Here is a 15,235-nt window from a genome sequence, read left to right as displayed (position 1 = left end):
AATCACAAACGCCTACTCACAGTTTTATATGACTTGCAAGTAACTTGCATATGACACTGCCTACAATACAGTTACAAGAGTAAGTAGACAGTCTATTGGATGGTCTGGTAGACAAGATGCATTTTTAGTTGCCATGGTGACCTGATGGGCGATATTTGCCCAGATCTTTTTTAAACTGTTCATATGAAGCAAACTGAATTTAAACCAATAGCATGATGTGATGCTAGTTGCACATGGAAGACAAGGTACACTGAAGGATTCCATACACACATACAAACTGTTGTATGCAGTTCATATGGTGCAATACAGTACATTTTCTCCATGCGGTCTTGTTTTATAATTTGATGTTTTTCATGTGCATTTTTCTATAAATTTAGTGGCACGTTACCAGTATGGACTTTAAAGTTCCCAAGGGGACATCTAGAGTTTAATATTTTTATAGTAGAATCATCCCCCTTCTTACAATCTACAACTTTGAATACCTCTATCCGATATGCACACTTTAAAATACTTTAATAAATCGCTGTTATTTACACCACATGCATCACTAAAGACCTTATAAATGCTAAATATTTTACAGTACAATGTAAATACATACAGTTGCTCCCAAATCACACCATATTATAATGTTGCTTTATTCGAACACAACACCATTCAAAACTTTCTCACAAAGCAGAACATCATTGGCATAAATCTAGTTCTTATAATAACTTCCTCACATATCTACCACTCCTCTGGAAATGCTGTAGACAGTGCGAAATAAACATACTTTCAATCTCTTATCTCTGCTCAGCTTCCTAATCCGACATGCTTTTTTAACAGATTTAAATCTTTTCTCAACCTTCCCACCCCAATCCCTCCAACTACTATCAGTGCCCGAGATCTTGCTTCCTACTTCAAGGTCAAGATTGATAAGATCAGAATTGAAAAGGTAACTTCTTCCTCAACAAATAATTAGCTCAATTCCTTCCAGACAACCTCTGGCACCCTTTCAATATTTGTGATCTCACAAATGAAGATGAATGATCTACTCTTTTCTTATCTTCCTACTGTTCTATCTGTCCTCTTGATCCAATACACATACAAATCCATAGATCCTTGTCTCCTGTGCTCATACCAACTTTAACTAAAACCTATAATCTATTTCTCTCTACTGGTATATTTCTGTAATTTTTCAAGAAAGCAGTGATTATTTCTAAAAATAGTTTCTCACTCAAACTCTCACTCAAACTACCATCCTATCTCGCAGCTCCCATGCTCCTCCAAGATTCTCAAGAGTATTGCCCAAACTTGCCTCACACGCTTTCTTTCCTCACATAACCTATTGGACCCTCTTCAGTCACACTTCCATTTCCAACACTTGTGTATGTGTATATATGTATATGTATATATATGTGTGTATATATATATATATATATATATATATATATATACACGTGTGTGTATACATATATATATATATATATATATATATATATATATACATACATACATGTGTATATATATATATATATATATATATATATATGTATGTATATAAATGTGTGTGTATATGTGTGTGTGTGTGTATATGTATATATATATATATATATATATATATATATATATATATATATATATATATTATACATTTAGTTACACACATCCTTTAATTCTTTCCCATTAGGACTTGGTTACAAAATATGGATGAATACCCGCTCTATAAAAGTCTAAATTAGTTCTAACCATTCCTTCATAATGAGAGCTGGTGACAATTTTTTTAAGTGTCCTCTAACTATATATATTTTATATATATATATATATGTATACCTATATATACATATATATATATATATATGTTTAATTATGTACATCCATGTATCCATCTGTTCTGCTTGAATCAAGCTCACCTACATCATATAACTATTTATGCTGTATGGCTTTGTTTTGTTTTGTTTTTTTGTTTAATTTCATTATACTATGTCTTTTGTCAGAACTCTACAATACAAAATACTTGATTTAAAAAAAAAGGCATATAACAATATTTCCACCAGCCAACAATATTCCAACCAACCCACCTGACTTTTCTATTTCTGTTGACAACATAACAATAAATTCTACCCCACAAGCTGCCTAGGTGGGATCCTTGATTCAGAACTACCCTTTGTTCCCAATATCCAATCTATATCTACATCCTGTTACATACATCGAAAAAAACATTTACAGAATCTGCAAATATCTCACCCAAGACACCGCAAAAACTTTCATTCATACACTCATTATCTCTCTCATTGGCTATTAAATTTCCTTTTTTACTGGTTTTCCCTGAATCCTACTCTCACCCACTACAATCTATTTTGCACACAGTGTCTAGATTGTATTTTCCTTGCAAATCTGTCTTCCACTGCTGAGCAGCTCAGTCTCTACATTGGATGCCTGTTTATTACCGAATCCAATATAAAATATTTCTACTAACATACAGGGTTTCAACTTAACTGTATCAACTAACATCTCTTCACATGTATGAAAACATCTCCCAATTTTGACACTACTGTTCTGTACAAAATCTGCATCTCTCTTCCATGCTTATAACCTGCTTGCATTCTCTGTTACCAGACAGAGAACCCACTTTGTGGAATTCCCTCCCCTGCACAATAAGACTTTTCTCTAGACTTCAAACCTTCAAACATCTCTGAAAACATATATTTAAGCAAGCTTATAATATTCCTCAACCTACCTAGGGTACCCTATCACCACCCTTTGCACAGTTCCCAGAAGACAACAACTATCTCACCCCCTGACCAACATTGCTGTTTGACTTGATCATATAGCCCACTAAATACGTTTTACCTTTGCAATCTGGCTGGACCGCTATGCAGGATGTAGCACTTAGCCTCATGTATCAAGCTCCCATTGTCCTATAGATTGAAGCTTGTGAGCAGGCCCCTCTTACCTCTCTGTCTGTATTACCCAGTATTGTTTTATTACTCTGTTTGTTCCCAATTTTAAAGTAATACGGAATATGCTAGTGCTATATAAATAAATGTTGATGTTGGTGGGGATTCTGATAGTTTTATGCTTCAATGTTGAGTGAAACTGCAACAAAACAGAAAGTGACGTTTGAGCAATGTTTAACAGTTTTAAAAATATTTTTTTTCAATGAAGAAAACTTATGTATATCATAAACCTATATAGTATATATGAAAAATGTAGTGAAAATTAAGAAGTGGCGGTTTGAAAAATGATAGGGAATGGAATTTGAATTGTTTTAAAATCAAAGCAGTAGGAGACAGGCAGCATTTTTATGTTTGTATTACATGAACAGCAGCACAACATGTACATTGATCTTTGCATGTTTAATACAGGTGCTATAGTTTCTACATTCCATGCATAACACTTCCATAAAGTATTGATTTGGTATAACATGACAGTATAAAACAGTAATGCTCTGTTTTCCTGATTCCTTGTCTTTATAATTACATTATCTCCCATTGTTTCTTTGTGTGGAAGTTTTCCTATGACTCTGGAAGCTAACTATAACAGGCCATTACAGAGAATTAATTTGTGTGAATTTGTAAGGAGAATCTCAAAACTATGTATTCATAAATGTTTCTCTCTATCTTAGAACATAAATTTGCTTAAAATAAAACTTTACTTAAAATAGCAATATATCTGCATGCTGTAGACCGTTAGACCACAGATTGACAAGTGGTGCATTGATTTTCCTGTAAGTGCAAGTGCTTAAAATAATAACCTGTGCTAATCTTTTTACTGTAGACAACTGAGTGTCCACATGACTTCCCTCTGCAGCTGATGCGTAGTCTGCTTTTGGCAAATTTAAGACAGAAGAGAATTGTATGTCACTAAAAATGCCATTGGGGATAGGTTGCAAGTTGGGATATGCCTATAGCAAACGAGAGAGACATTACAAAGCATTCCAGTGCAGTGGGGAAGTTTGTCAAGTGAAGTGTAAAATTCATTCAACTAGAAACAATAGAAAGGTATATTACTTAGAAAATGTTCCCTGTCATCACAGGTTTGTAGCTATTCAGCAGTGAACATTGATGAGACTTGCTTGATTGAACACTGTATAATGGATTAGGTAGAAAATAAAGTGTATGGATTAATGTATATAAACCTCCAGAAAGCCATTAAAATTTTACAATGGCTGTCCTGTCTGTTCCTTTGGTTTCTAAGTACACAGATATATGCATTGCTGTTCTTATAAATCATTTAAGACTTGTTTAACATAAATATTAATCAGATGGGCATTACAAGGATATTAATATATTTTCTTCAACATAAAGTAATAAAAAAAACATATAAAGTTCACAGTGTTGTAATAAATATGCTACATTTTATAAGACTTGGTTTCTGTTTTCTTATTCAGAAAGTATTTTTGTCACCACAGTATTTATTGCTTCAATTTATGATATGAGTCAAATGTGCATAATTAAGGCTCACAATCATAACAAAACTTTTTCCATAATCTATATAAACTGAACATGCCTATAAATAATGTATTGAAGGCAAAAGGTTTGTTACTTTGTATATACAAATGGTAAAACAGCTAAACATCAGTAGTTCTTCTATTTAAATAATATTTTTTTATATGTTTGGCTTTGGGTGTGTATTTATTGGCTATAAGCCTAACACTATAAAACTTCCAAAGGGTGTGTTTTTTTTCCAGTAAAGAGTTTTATGACTCCTTTTAGCCCACTTCACTCTAATTGTACTGGCACCTTTGTATGGGGTACTCTTACATGTACTATACCATAGAAGCTATTGTTATAAGATCTACTGATATCAAAACAACTCTTAAGTTGGATATGTGTCTCTACACATCTGGCTGTATCTATGCTACTTAACCTGTTTTATATGCATAGTGAATTGAGAGGACATACAAGTAATTATTTACATGTTTCTGTAGGTTTTTGAGGATTAAATCCCATCTTTTTTGGTGTTGGCTCTTATTGTATTTTAATTACAGTGGCTGATTTTAGACCCTCCTCAGCCAAATTTTTTATGCTGCTTTTTATTAGGCCCGAAAGTGAATTTTGGCAAGGAAAACATTTAAATGGATCTTAACTCTTATAAGAGATGTGCCATATTTAATTACATCTATAGATTGATTCAAATTCTTTCAATTTCTTTCAGGCATTCTATGAGATGACCCACATAGCAACACAATGCATCACATTAGTCCCGCCCATTGCATGGTATGACAATGATAGTGCAGCATAGGTAAAGGCAAATGATAATTCAAAGAAAATAATTGTACTTCATTTTTAGTTTATTAAACTCCCATTATGTCAACATTGCAAAAAGTAAAATAGCATGTACAGATATGTAGTAAAAGCAACTTCTAAGAAACTATCTCTAAATATTTTTATGTATGATTGTTCTTACTTTTTTAACAAAAAAAGAGTGTAATCTGGGATATGTAACACAAAATAGATTGTATGAGCTCTAGAGCACAAGTATTTACTGATATGTTTTTTCCTTGCAGAAAATGTCCAAGAAGCAATAGGATCCACAGGCAAAAGCAAAACACAGGCCACTACAGTTCAGATAACACAACAAGAGCATCAACAAGGTTAATTTGAACCACGCATGTTTCCACAATAGCAAAACTACCAGAAGAGACCTTGGACTAGATTAATATTAGTCAAGATAAGGACAAAAGACCTACACATGTTGCCTTGCATTTGTGGTAATCTACACCAATGAAAACATGTACTACAGATATATTTGAATATGTATGGATATATTTGAAATAGTATACATTGTCTTGGCGTTTTTCTGTAATGTAAATAAACTATTTATATCACATAATATATAGTTTTTTTTTTCTTTTTAATGTATTTGTTAAAAATAATAAATACTCAGAAATGAGGAAAAAAGTATTGGCATTTGAATATTTGAGAGTACGTCAGTTTTTCAGTGTGTATGACAAACGTGAAGGTGGCACAAAAACTTTTGTAAGTTTAAACCAAGTCCTAATTAATGACAATATTCGGTATTTTCCTGCTGATAATTATCATTTGTATTTCTAGCATAATGCCTTAGTGAGAAGTCAAACTAGAGATACTAGGGCGTTACATAGAGGTTCTTCCAATATAAAGTTTTAGTTCCTGTTTCACCATTCCGCACTGTATTTATAAATCTGCATTTTACAGATTTTACAATTTATAAATAAAGCTGCAACAGCTCAACAGTCAATTTATTCCGCTATGTGGTGTGGTCGGGGTAGCAAAATTTGGAAAAGGGGCAAATGTGAAAGGGTCTCAATATTTAAAAAACTGGTTTGAAATTTTGCATGTCATTCATTCAAACTATACCTTATGGAAAGGCCGTTCAACTTGTAATCCAGCCCATACAAGAGAAAACATAGGGTTACCATGTAAAAACATTTCCAAGATCCTCCACAGCAGTTATTATAGTGTAATGCATTGTTCAATTTATTTATTTACATTTCAATTGTATTTTAGTTTAGCTTATTTCCTTCACTGCAACCTTCCGAATACACAACTAACAGCCGGGATGGGTCACAAAGAAAAAATAAAATATAAAACAAAACATTTAATTGTTTATTTTCAGAGTCACAGGGAAGTCTTTTTGTGCTTCTATACATCATTCTATCCAAGGAATGTCTGCTGCCCAAGACATTACCAGTAAATCATTCAGATCCTCCACTTTTTCATTCCGAACCGATACAAGAAAGAGTTATATTATCCACTTCACACTATATACAGTAACAAGTAAAACGTATTTTACACTTTTGTGTTTACATATTTTCTGCTTTGTTCAAATAACACAAATCAAATAGGATAGAAACAGGTAAACTATGCTGAAGTTTATGAAATAATTACCATGCTGAGTAGATTAATTTAAGTATATGCACTTCTATTATTTATGATATCTGCATTTAATTTACCTTGATTATACACGGTCTTTGACATAAACCTAGCCACTAAAATAATAAAGAAGAGGTGTAATAAAATATAATAAAACATTTAAATCAAATACACCTATACAGGTTTATTTTCTGAGTAAATTACACTTTACAAAAACTGGTCAGACCAAATTGTCCAGTTTTTTTGTCTACCATTGATATTAAGAGACCTTGGTCATTTTTAGAGAGGGGCGTTTGGTGGGTGGCAAAGATTGCTGAACCTTCTGATGCCATTCAAAGACTATAATATAAGGGGATGGTGGTGTGGAACTCGCTTATAAACTAGGGGAGGCATTGAATTCATACTTAAACTGTGATGTGAGCATTGGTTTGAAATGCAATGAAAAACAGAAACGTAACTGTGAATCAGTTTACAACAAAAGCCAATCTAAGTTGTAAGCAGGCAGTGTCCTCAAGTGCAGTCCATGTCAACTTCACAGAGTGGCAGAGCCGTAACTAGAAAATTTAGTGCCCTGGGCGAGAAAGAGCACTGGCGCCCCCCCCCCCCCCATCCCTTACCTTGGTAGGTGTAGGTGGTCTCTCCCAGCCATAACGAAAGCTCGGCATTGCGCCCTGGGAGGTCACATTGCCCTAGTTAACCAATTTGTATAATAAATAAAAACAAAACAAGAAAAAACCCAAAAACTTTCTAATAAATAATAATGTTAGCAATCACAAAACAAGCCTGTACAACCAGCGGCTCATCTCTGTGATGACAGTTCCACAAGTGTATTATGTGGCTGGCTGGATACAGTATAAACTATGGTTCTCCAGTGTTTGTCGAACGACAAGTTCCAGCTTTCCCTCTGGTAGGGCATGCTGTGCTTTGTAGTTCCACAACACTGAAGAGTCAGAGGCACCTATAAAAGTAATTGACTGAAGGCCCACTTACCTTGTAGCTGGTATTCTGGCGTGTCTGCTTCTCCTCTGTAGCTGCTCCGGAGCAGTGCATGGGAGTGTAGTCCATTCATGTGAGAAGCTTGTATTGCTATACAATGTAAGTATGCTATGTAATCACAAATCTCATGTTTTAAGGTATCTCACTATATTAAAAAAGACCCCTGTTACAAAAATAACACTTATAACAATGTTTATTGATTATTTGTGTTTTTAAATCGGCTAAAATTTATCAATACAGCAGCTAGTCTGCTAATCTAAAAAATTATGTTAAAAGCTGGCGCAATTTACCACCGTCAGGATTATCTCTGGCAATAAACCTTAGATGTATAGTGTGAAACGGAAAAAAACTATCGCCATTCCCATTTTCGCTGGTAATAGAGTTTTTCATCCTTTAATAAATCTGTCCTTTAGTACATGCAACTACAATGAGGAATCCCTGTCTTAAAAGTGCATGTGCTAATGGGGTTATGATCTTAATGAATAGGACCCTAACAGCAGATTCATTTAGCCACCATGTCATTCAGAACATCGCAGTTGCAGAATTTTTACAAGATATCTCCACTGATTTTTCCTCGCACCCCATTGGGGTGTAAGGAGAAGTCAGCGGAAAATTTACCATAGTAACGATAAAAATGCACAGCTGCGATGTTCCTCAGAACATCGCGTGTAATTGAATCTACCCCATAATGTATGAAAAAATGATTAAAATAAGAAGATTGTGCTTACCTGCCATACTCAGGTTTGTCCACAGCTCTTCCAATTGGCAGCCACCAGGACTCCATCAACATTAGCTGAAGAGGGGGAAGAAGGTAAGAGAGGAGAAGAAGAGGTAGCTGTGAGGGGCACAGGGGAAAAGTGGGTGTTGGGGCAAATGGTACAAGGTGGGGAGATAGATAAAACAAAGGGTGGGCAAAGAAACACAGGGGGAGACAGAGTTACACAAAATTAAAAGACATACACAAAGTGGGGGTAAGAGATGCACAGACAGACAGATAAGACAGAGATGCAAAGACACACATACAAAACTGCCGACAGGAAAACACAACAGGGGACACAAAGAGTTCAACAAAATTAAAGACAGTCACAAAGTGGGGTAACAAAGAGACAGACACAAAGATACACAGACACAGAATGGGGGGGAAGCAGAGTCACACATACAAAATAGCAGGAAAACACAAGAGGAGAGAAGAGACAGGGGGTGAGAGATAGACAGGCAGACAGAAACACGGTGAGAAGTGAGGGGGGAGGGGGGGAAGCCTGTCGACCGCAGACAGCAGGGGAATCTTTGCAGCTACCTGAATCATGTGACCAGGAGCAGAGAGGTCTAATCAGAGTGGTCGCATGCTGCCTCTATGCAGTAACAGGCAGCATGCGACCAATTGTATAGAAAAACGGAGGAGAGGGGGGCGATTTGGAGAGGGAGACTTAGCTAGCTGCACAGTACAAGTTGTGGGCGGTCGCACCGGCTGCACCACCCTCCTTACGGCTCTGCAGAGTGGTATCCAGTGTATAAACCCCTTTCTACACCGAAGACCGAAAAAATTGTGTCCCATTTAATGCAGGCATTGAGTAGTAATTTCTGCTACAATCACGTAAATCCTGTAAATGGTCTGTTTGCACAAATAAAAAGCTCTGCAAATATGAGGAACAAACTTTTTAAATCACAAAGCCTAACATTAGAAGTGTTAGATGAGAACACATGAAATAATAATAAAGAGTATAATGCCACTTATGTTTCATATTTTTATAGAAAACGATGAGTATGTTAAGATCACAGTTTTGTTTTTTAACTTCAATATTTTTATTGAAACATATATCAAACATGGGGATAGAGAAAACAAGATATTGGATGGGGGAGAGATACATAATAAGTACTGGGAAAACAGGGTAAAATGCACAATTTTTTTTAAATGTTTTAAAATCCATTTTAATAATTCTATACAATTTTTCCAATTTTTTGAATGTTATTAGTAACATATCTTCCAATGTCTAAAATAAAGTAATGGTTAGAAATTTTAACACTCTATAAATGACAAAGTAAAAGTAATGAATGTCAAATAGATGTAGATACACATACTGTACTCAGTTCCCGGAGGAGATAAACTGAAGGAAGAGTCCTAACAGCTTTTGCGCAAAAGTCCTGTCTACCAACAAAGGTGATTGACAACTAAAAGCCCATTCATGGACATCTGTCTATCTAGCTGTAGATTGTGAGACAGTCACAGTAATCACTGGTGCATGTTTTTCAATTACAATAGAATAATTGTACTGGAAAAGAATAAAACTGGTTGAATAAGAAGATGGCAAATGGCAAGACATTGTTTCACCCTTAAATATATGAAGGTATTATGATATTATTTTTTTTATTTTTTTTATTGGTAGATTCAGATTTGGTAACTTTAAGATGAAAGTACAAAGGTTTCAGTGCCAGTAGCAAGCAGAGGAAAGCACCAGAAGAAAAGCATCCCTGTTGTTAGCAAACAGTGGCTTCTAATTGAATCTGGATTGCACAAATATTATGGACCTTGAACTAATCTAATTTATTAATGTTCTGCTGCTATTATCTATTTATCTATATATGCCTATTTTATAGAAACCTTGCCAAGCGTTTGAACAAAATTGTTAATGAAAGGAATGTTTTGAATTGTGAAATATTAATGTAATTGTGATCACTTATTAAGTTTGTGTTCATTTATCCTTTATTGACAAGAATTGATCACATTTAAAATCTTTTTTTTCTTATTCATTTTATTAATTGACGTTGACTGTGATAATATTAATGGCATTATTGTAGAGAGAAATGTATTAATAATAAATGCCTCAAGAATATATCTGATATCTCAACATGTTTAAATGTGTTTGTTTTTTTCAAATTACATTTTATAGAAAACCTTTGCTTCCCATTGATTTTTTTATATGCAGTAAACATTATACAATGATTATACAAAAAGTATGATTAGGAACCGAATTTTATTGCACCTTGGAGTGTGAGCCTGATTTTGCAATTTGCATTTCATCTGATAATAACAACTAATGATTCATTTTGGTGGTATGCATATATTTCCATTTAGTCTTTCAGGAAAATCCAATAAGACTATATAAAGTTCAATTACTATGTAAAATGTATCTTTTCTATTTTGTCTTACTGTATATAGTGCTACAAAATCAGCAACATATGTACTGAACATGATTGTGACACAATCCTAATTTAAAACTCCAATGAATATTTTATAACATAAAGAATAAAACCACATAGCGCCTTATGTAGATTTGTACACAAGTCCATTTGCTTAGTGCAAAATATAAATTTCACTACTGTGCATGCGCACAAAAAAGACTTACACTTGCAGGGGTGTTCTGTCCTCACTATAAACTTCCCTTTGGCCTGAGTATAATCAGACAGAAGGCATAACCACTTCTACTTTCATAATCCAGTCTATATGGGAATATCTAAAGAATTATTTATTTTAGTAGTAAAAAACATGTGAGATCAAGTGGTAAAACTGCAATAAACAAATGGTAGAATGCAATCACAATATGAACAGATATGTTGCAATGCAATCATGAAAGCATGGCATGATCTTACCATTGAAGCTATGCTAAGGGGGGAAATATACCCTCTCTCGAGTCTGAGACCTTGTGCCCCAAACTCAACGCCAAACAAAGGTTATTTGCTCACCATAAGCAGGTCCTCTCAGGAGGCAGCCAGCCTCTCCCCCAGGTCTGAGAGACAGAGTAATCAGGCCTGCAACCTTTTACAGGCCCCACACAGGTGCAACTCTTAATTGGTCTGCTGTGAAACACACTGTGGGAAGCTTTTCCCCACAGAGCTAAACAATCTCCTGGCTGTCAGCGTATACAAGGCAGAAGACCTAGGACAAATATCTCTGTGATTTAGCATTAAGCTTAAGCCAGTGACTTCATCACTATATATATATTGTGGCAAGAGCCCACTACTGCAGAAGCACACACGAACAACTTATTCCTTTTTATGTAGTTTTATTGTCAGGATGGTAAATGTTTTGACACCGTACAGATTTCACAGCAATACTTGGAGACCCTAAACGCTAGCTATACATAGACAGCTCTCTCTCAGGACCAGCCAGCTTACCCAGCGTTGGTCTCCGTGCACAGATGATACAAACAAGCTTTTATACCTGATACTCCTCCCCCAGCCTTAGCTTGATGGACAGGAAACACACCCACCTTCTCTTTAAAAGGAAACGCCCCATCACTGGCTCTGTTTGCACTAAACAGACCCACCCTGTCTGTTTGCTGAGAGGAAGGATTTCTCTATCATGTAAGTTAACCAAACTTTGTTACACATAGGTCTTTACATTCAATCTAGGTGCATTGCTGCACAAATGTTTTACTTTACTTCCCTGTTTTCTCTGCATATTGCCAGCTAAATGCCTCCTTTTGTTACAATATTTATATATATATATATATATATATATATATATATATATATATATATATATACACAACACACATGCTCTTCCCCTGGTGTAAGATACAAACTGAATATAACGAGAAGGAGCTGAGATGCGTCAGACGCAGCATACTACTTAGAATGTCTATTTTTTGCACATGTAATTTACGACTGCACCCAACTCTACATAGAGCCCATAATGAGAGAATCCATATATAGTACAGTAAGCTTCTTTACAGCTAAATAATCTTATTGAACAGGTGGAGGGGGTAGGGATCCTTTTGGGGGTCACTTTGGATGTCTGCACTTGTGATATGTTGGTATGCTGGTGTAGTGGTTGCTGCCTTTTACGGGTGTTTTAAGCATTTCAGTTCCTGTGGGTTCTATACTTTGTTTGAGTTTCTGCCATGGTGGAACTCTTATCGATGTGTGCAGTGGTGTAGGAGCTGTGGGTTCTTACGTTCTAGGTGCTGTATGAGTTAGCAATAGAGAGAGAAGGGAGGGTGATTAAGCACACTTGCCTTATTTTTTTTGTGGATCCTCCAATTCCTTTTCGGTTCCTTTGTGGTGGGGCGCCTTGTTTGTATCTGTTATTTAACCTGTATGGAAAGAAGAAGGGAGAGGGGGAATAGGGGAGGGAGAGGTAGGCAAATAGACAGTATGATTTACTTGGTTGTAGTAGGCAGCCAGTGGTATATAGCACTATCAAACCATGCAAATACCACCACCCTCGCACCATAGAACCTCGTCACCAAAAAAACCCAAAACAATAATAGCCGGCTACAAGGCATAAGCCCTGTCATATCGCACTCTATATACTTCGCCACCCGCCTCCAGCAAATAGAGCATCCATCCACAACAATAGCGATACCCTTTGTAGTAGGTATACCCTATATTCCCTGTGGATAATAAATTCTTCTTCGCCCCCACCATCTCCAAATAGTCGCATCACACACTAATATTCCAGCCCATATAATATTATACAGATGCCTCTCCACTCAAAATATTCCAGTTGAATATACTAACCCCGTCCCCTAAAATAACTTTCCTTTAACCTCCTTATCCCAAAATATAACTTTAGCCCTGTCCTATTTTTATCACATAACTTATCTAATATGTTTGCAGGCAAAGTGCCCCTCTGCATTCATATTTATTAAGCACCAATCCTTTATAGATACCAGTATTCACAGATCCCCAAAAAGTTACTCTTTAATAAAAGCCACATACAATTAATATAATACACGCCATTGCCACACTGCCCGCCAATAATTGGACATACAATTAAAATCCTGCCCTAAACACACCCACCGATTCATACTATTGGCTGACAACTGAGGCATCCCACTACAAAGACCAGCACACCCACACCTCCGTGGCAAGACCCAATGAAGTCCTGCAATGGACAAAACTCATTGGATACCTGAACACTACCTACCCAAGCCGGGACAACAGTACGAGAAACCCTGAAGTCGTGCGTTCTACGACAAACTGGAAGTAAAGCACAGTGGAACGCAAACTCCGTCCACGCTGTTGGGAGCCGCTTATCACCCACCAGTGAAAGGGAGCAACTCACAAAATACCAAAAGTGTTCTTATAAGAGCAACTGTAAAGGAAAAAAACGCACCCACAGATATACAACCACAACATTACATCTAGCACACCTAAACGTACAGTAACCACTTACACATACACATAGCCTACACTGAGCCATTTAACTAAGTCACATAGCTACACCACACATCACCCTCACTATACCACCAGAACTATAATCACCAAAAGCTTATAACACCACACAGCTGCAGCTGAATATAACCCCATAGCCCATGGCTGCAGCACATATGAGAAATAGGGCTATAAACTAAGAGCTATTATCACTTACAAAGAGCTATAAACACTCCCATCCCTCCTATTCAGTTTGACTGACACTCGATCCAGTCTCAGTGGTTAGTGAAGACAGATGCATAAACCACTGTGGGTCTGGGCAGTTTGTCAGTGCAATTATAAAAAGGATTGCTATAGGGTTAATTCTACATTAAAATGTCAAATTCTAGCGGTGTTTCTTCCATCACACATAGTGCTCCCTTTTACTTTAGCAAGGAACTGGGCACCAATGTGATACGATTTGTTGGAGCCCACATATAATTACGGACGTATATTTCAATAATTTTACTAATTTCAAATAAATTTGTAAATTATGGTGCATTTGTCATCAGAACAATAGGAACATTGTGAGTTATAGGAAATATGGAAAACATAGGAATAGGAATATAGAAAAAGTAGGAATATGAAAATCATGACATTAAGGAGTCCTACTGACACATCTGGACTATGTTAGGAACCCCCCTAGCCGATACTGCACAGGTAACCAGGCAGAGAATCACAGAAAAGGGAAAAAGGGCAGAGCAGGTCAGCAAACAGATAGCAGGACGCTATAACCGGCAGGGAGGCTAAGCCCTTCCTGCCTTAAATACGCAGTGTGACCAATCAGAGACTAGCTCTGAAACTGCAAGCCTATGCCTAATGAATAAATTAAACAAATTTAGCCTGCAGGCTAGTACTAGTTGCTCACGCGCCCAGCAGGTCTCATTTGCCGGGACGCGGCGCTCTCTCTTTCAGGGTCCTGACCGTTGCCTAGGCAACGGCCAGGACGAGCCCCGGAAGTGACGTCCTGGTCATCATAGCGACGGCTGGGACGCCTGTGAGAGAGTCGCGGTGGCTGGGCACCGCCGCGGCTCGTAACAGACTAGCAAGAAACTGTATTTAATATAAGGGTTAATAGATTCTCATAGCACTCTACTGAACTGTGGACCAAATTTCTTGTAGAAATCACACACAAATTTTAAAACACTATAACAATAATTTTGTAAGAAAGATACCCGGCGCTACTGATGTTCCACACAAAAAAAGAATAATAAATCATAAAAATACTTAAATTAATAGTGAAATCTTCTCAATTTCCTCTCCCTTCT

The 15,235-nt window shown here is 36.4% G+C and overlaps 1 protein-coding gene across 2 annotated transcripts in view; it reads left to right on the top strand.

The window, feature by feature from the left end:
- The window catches only part of TMEFF2 (transmembrane protein with EGF like and two follistatin like domains 2), a 656,761-nt gene extending 650,947 nt beyond the window's left edge, over positions 1–5,814 (top strand). For both annotated transcript variants that reach the window (XM_075179936.1, XM_075179935.1), the window contains one exon: positions 5,489–5,814. In XM_075179936.1, coding sequence (XP_075036037.1) covers positions 5,489–5,585 — 97 coding nt within the window. In that variant the 3' untranslated portion in view covers positions 5,586–5,814. The remainder of the gene's footprint in view (positions 1–5,488) is intronic.
- The last annotated feature ends 9,421 nt before the right edge of the window (positions 5,815–15,235 follow it).

The sequence above is a fragment of the Mixophyes fleayi genome, chromosome 7 (genome assembly GCF_038048845.1).
Source record: "Mixophyes fleayi isolate aMixFle1 chromosome 7, aMixFle1.hap1, whole genome shotgun sequence".
NCBI classification, from domain to species: Eukaryota; Metazoa; Chordata; class Amphibia; order Anura; family Limnodynastidae; genus Mixophyes; species Mixophyes fleayi.
This window is presented reverse-complemented; position numbering and strand designations above follow the sequence as displayed.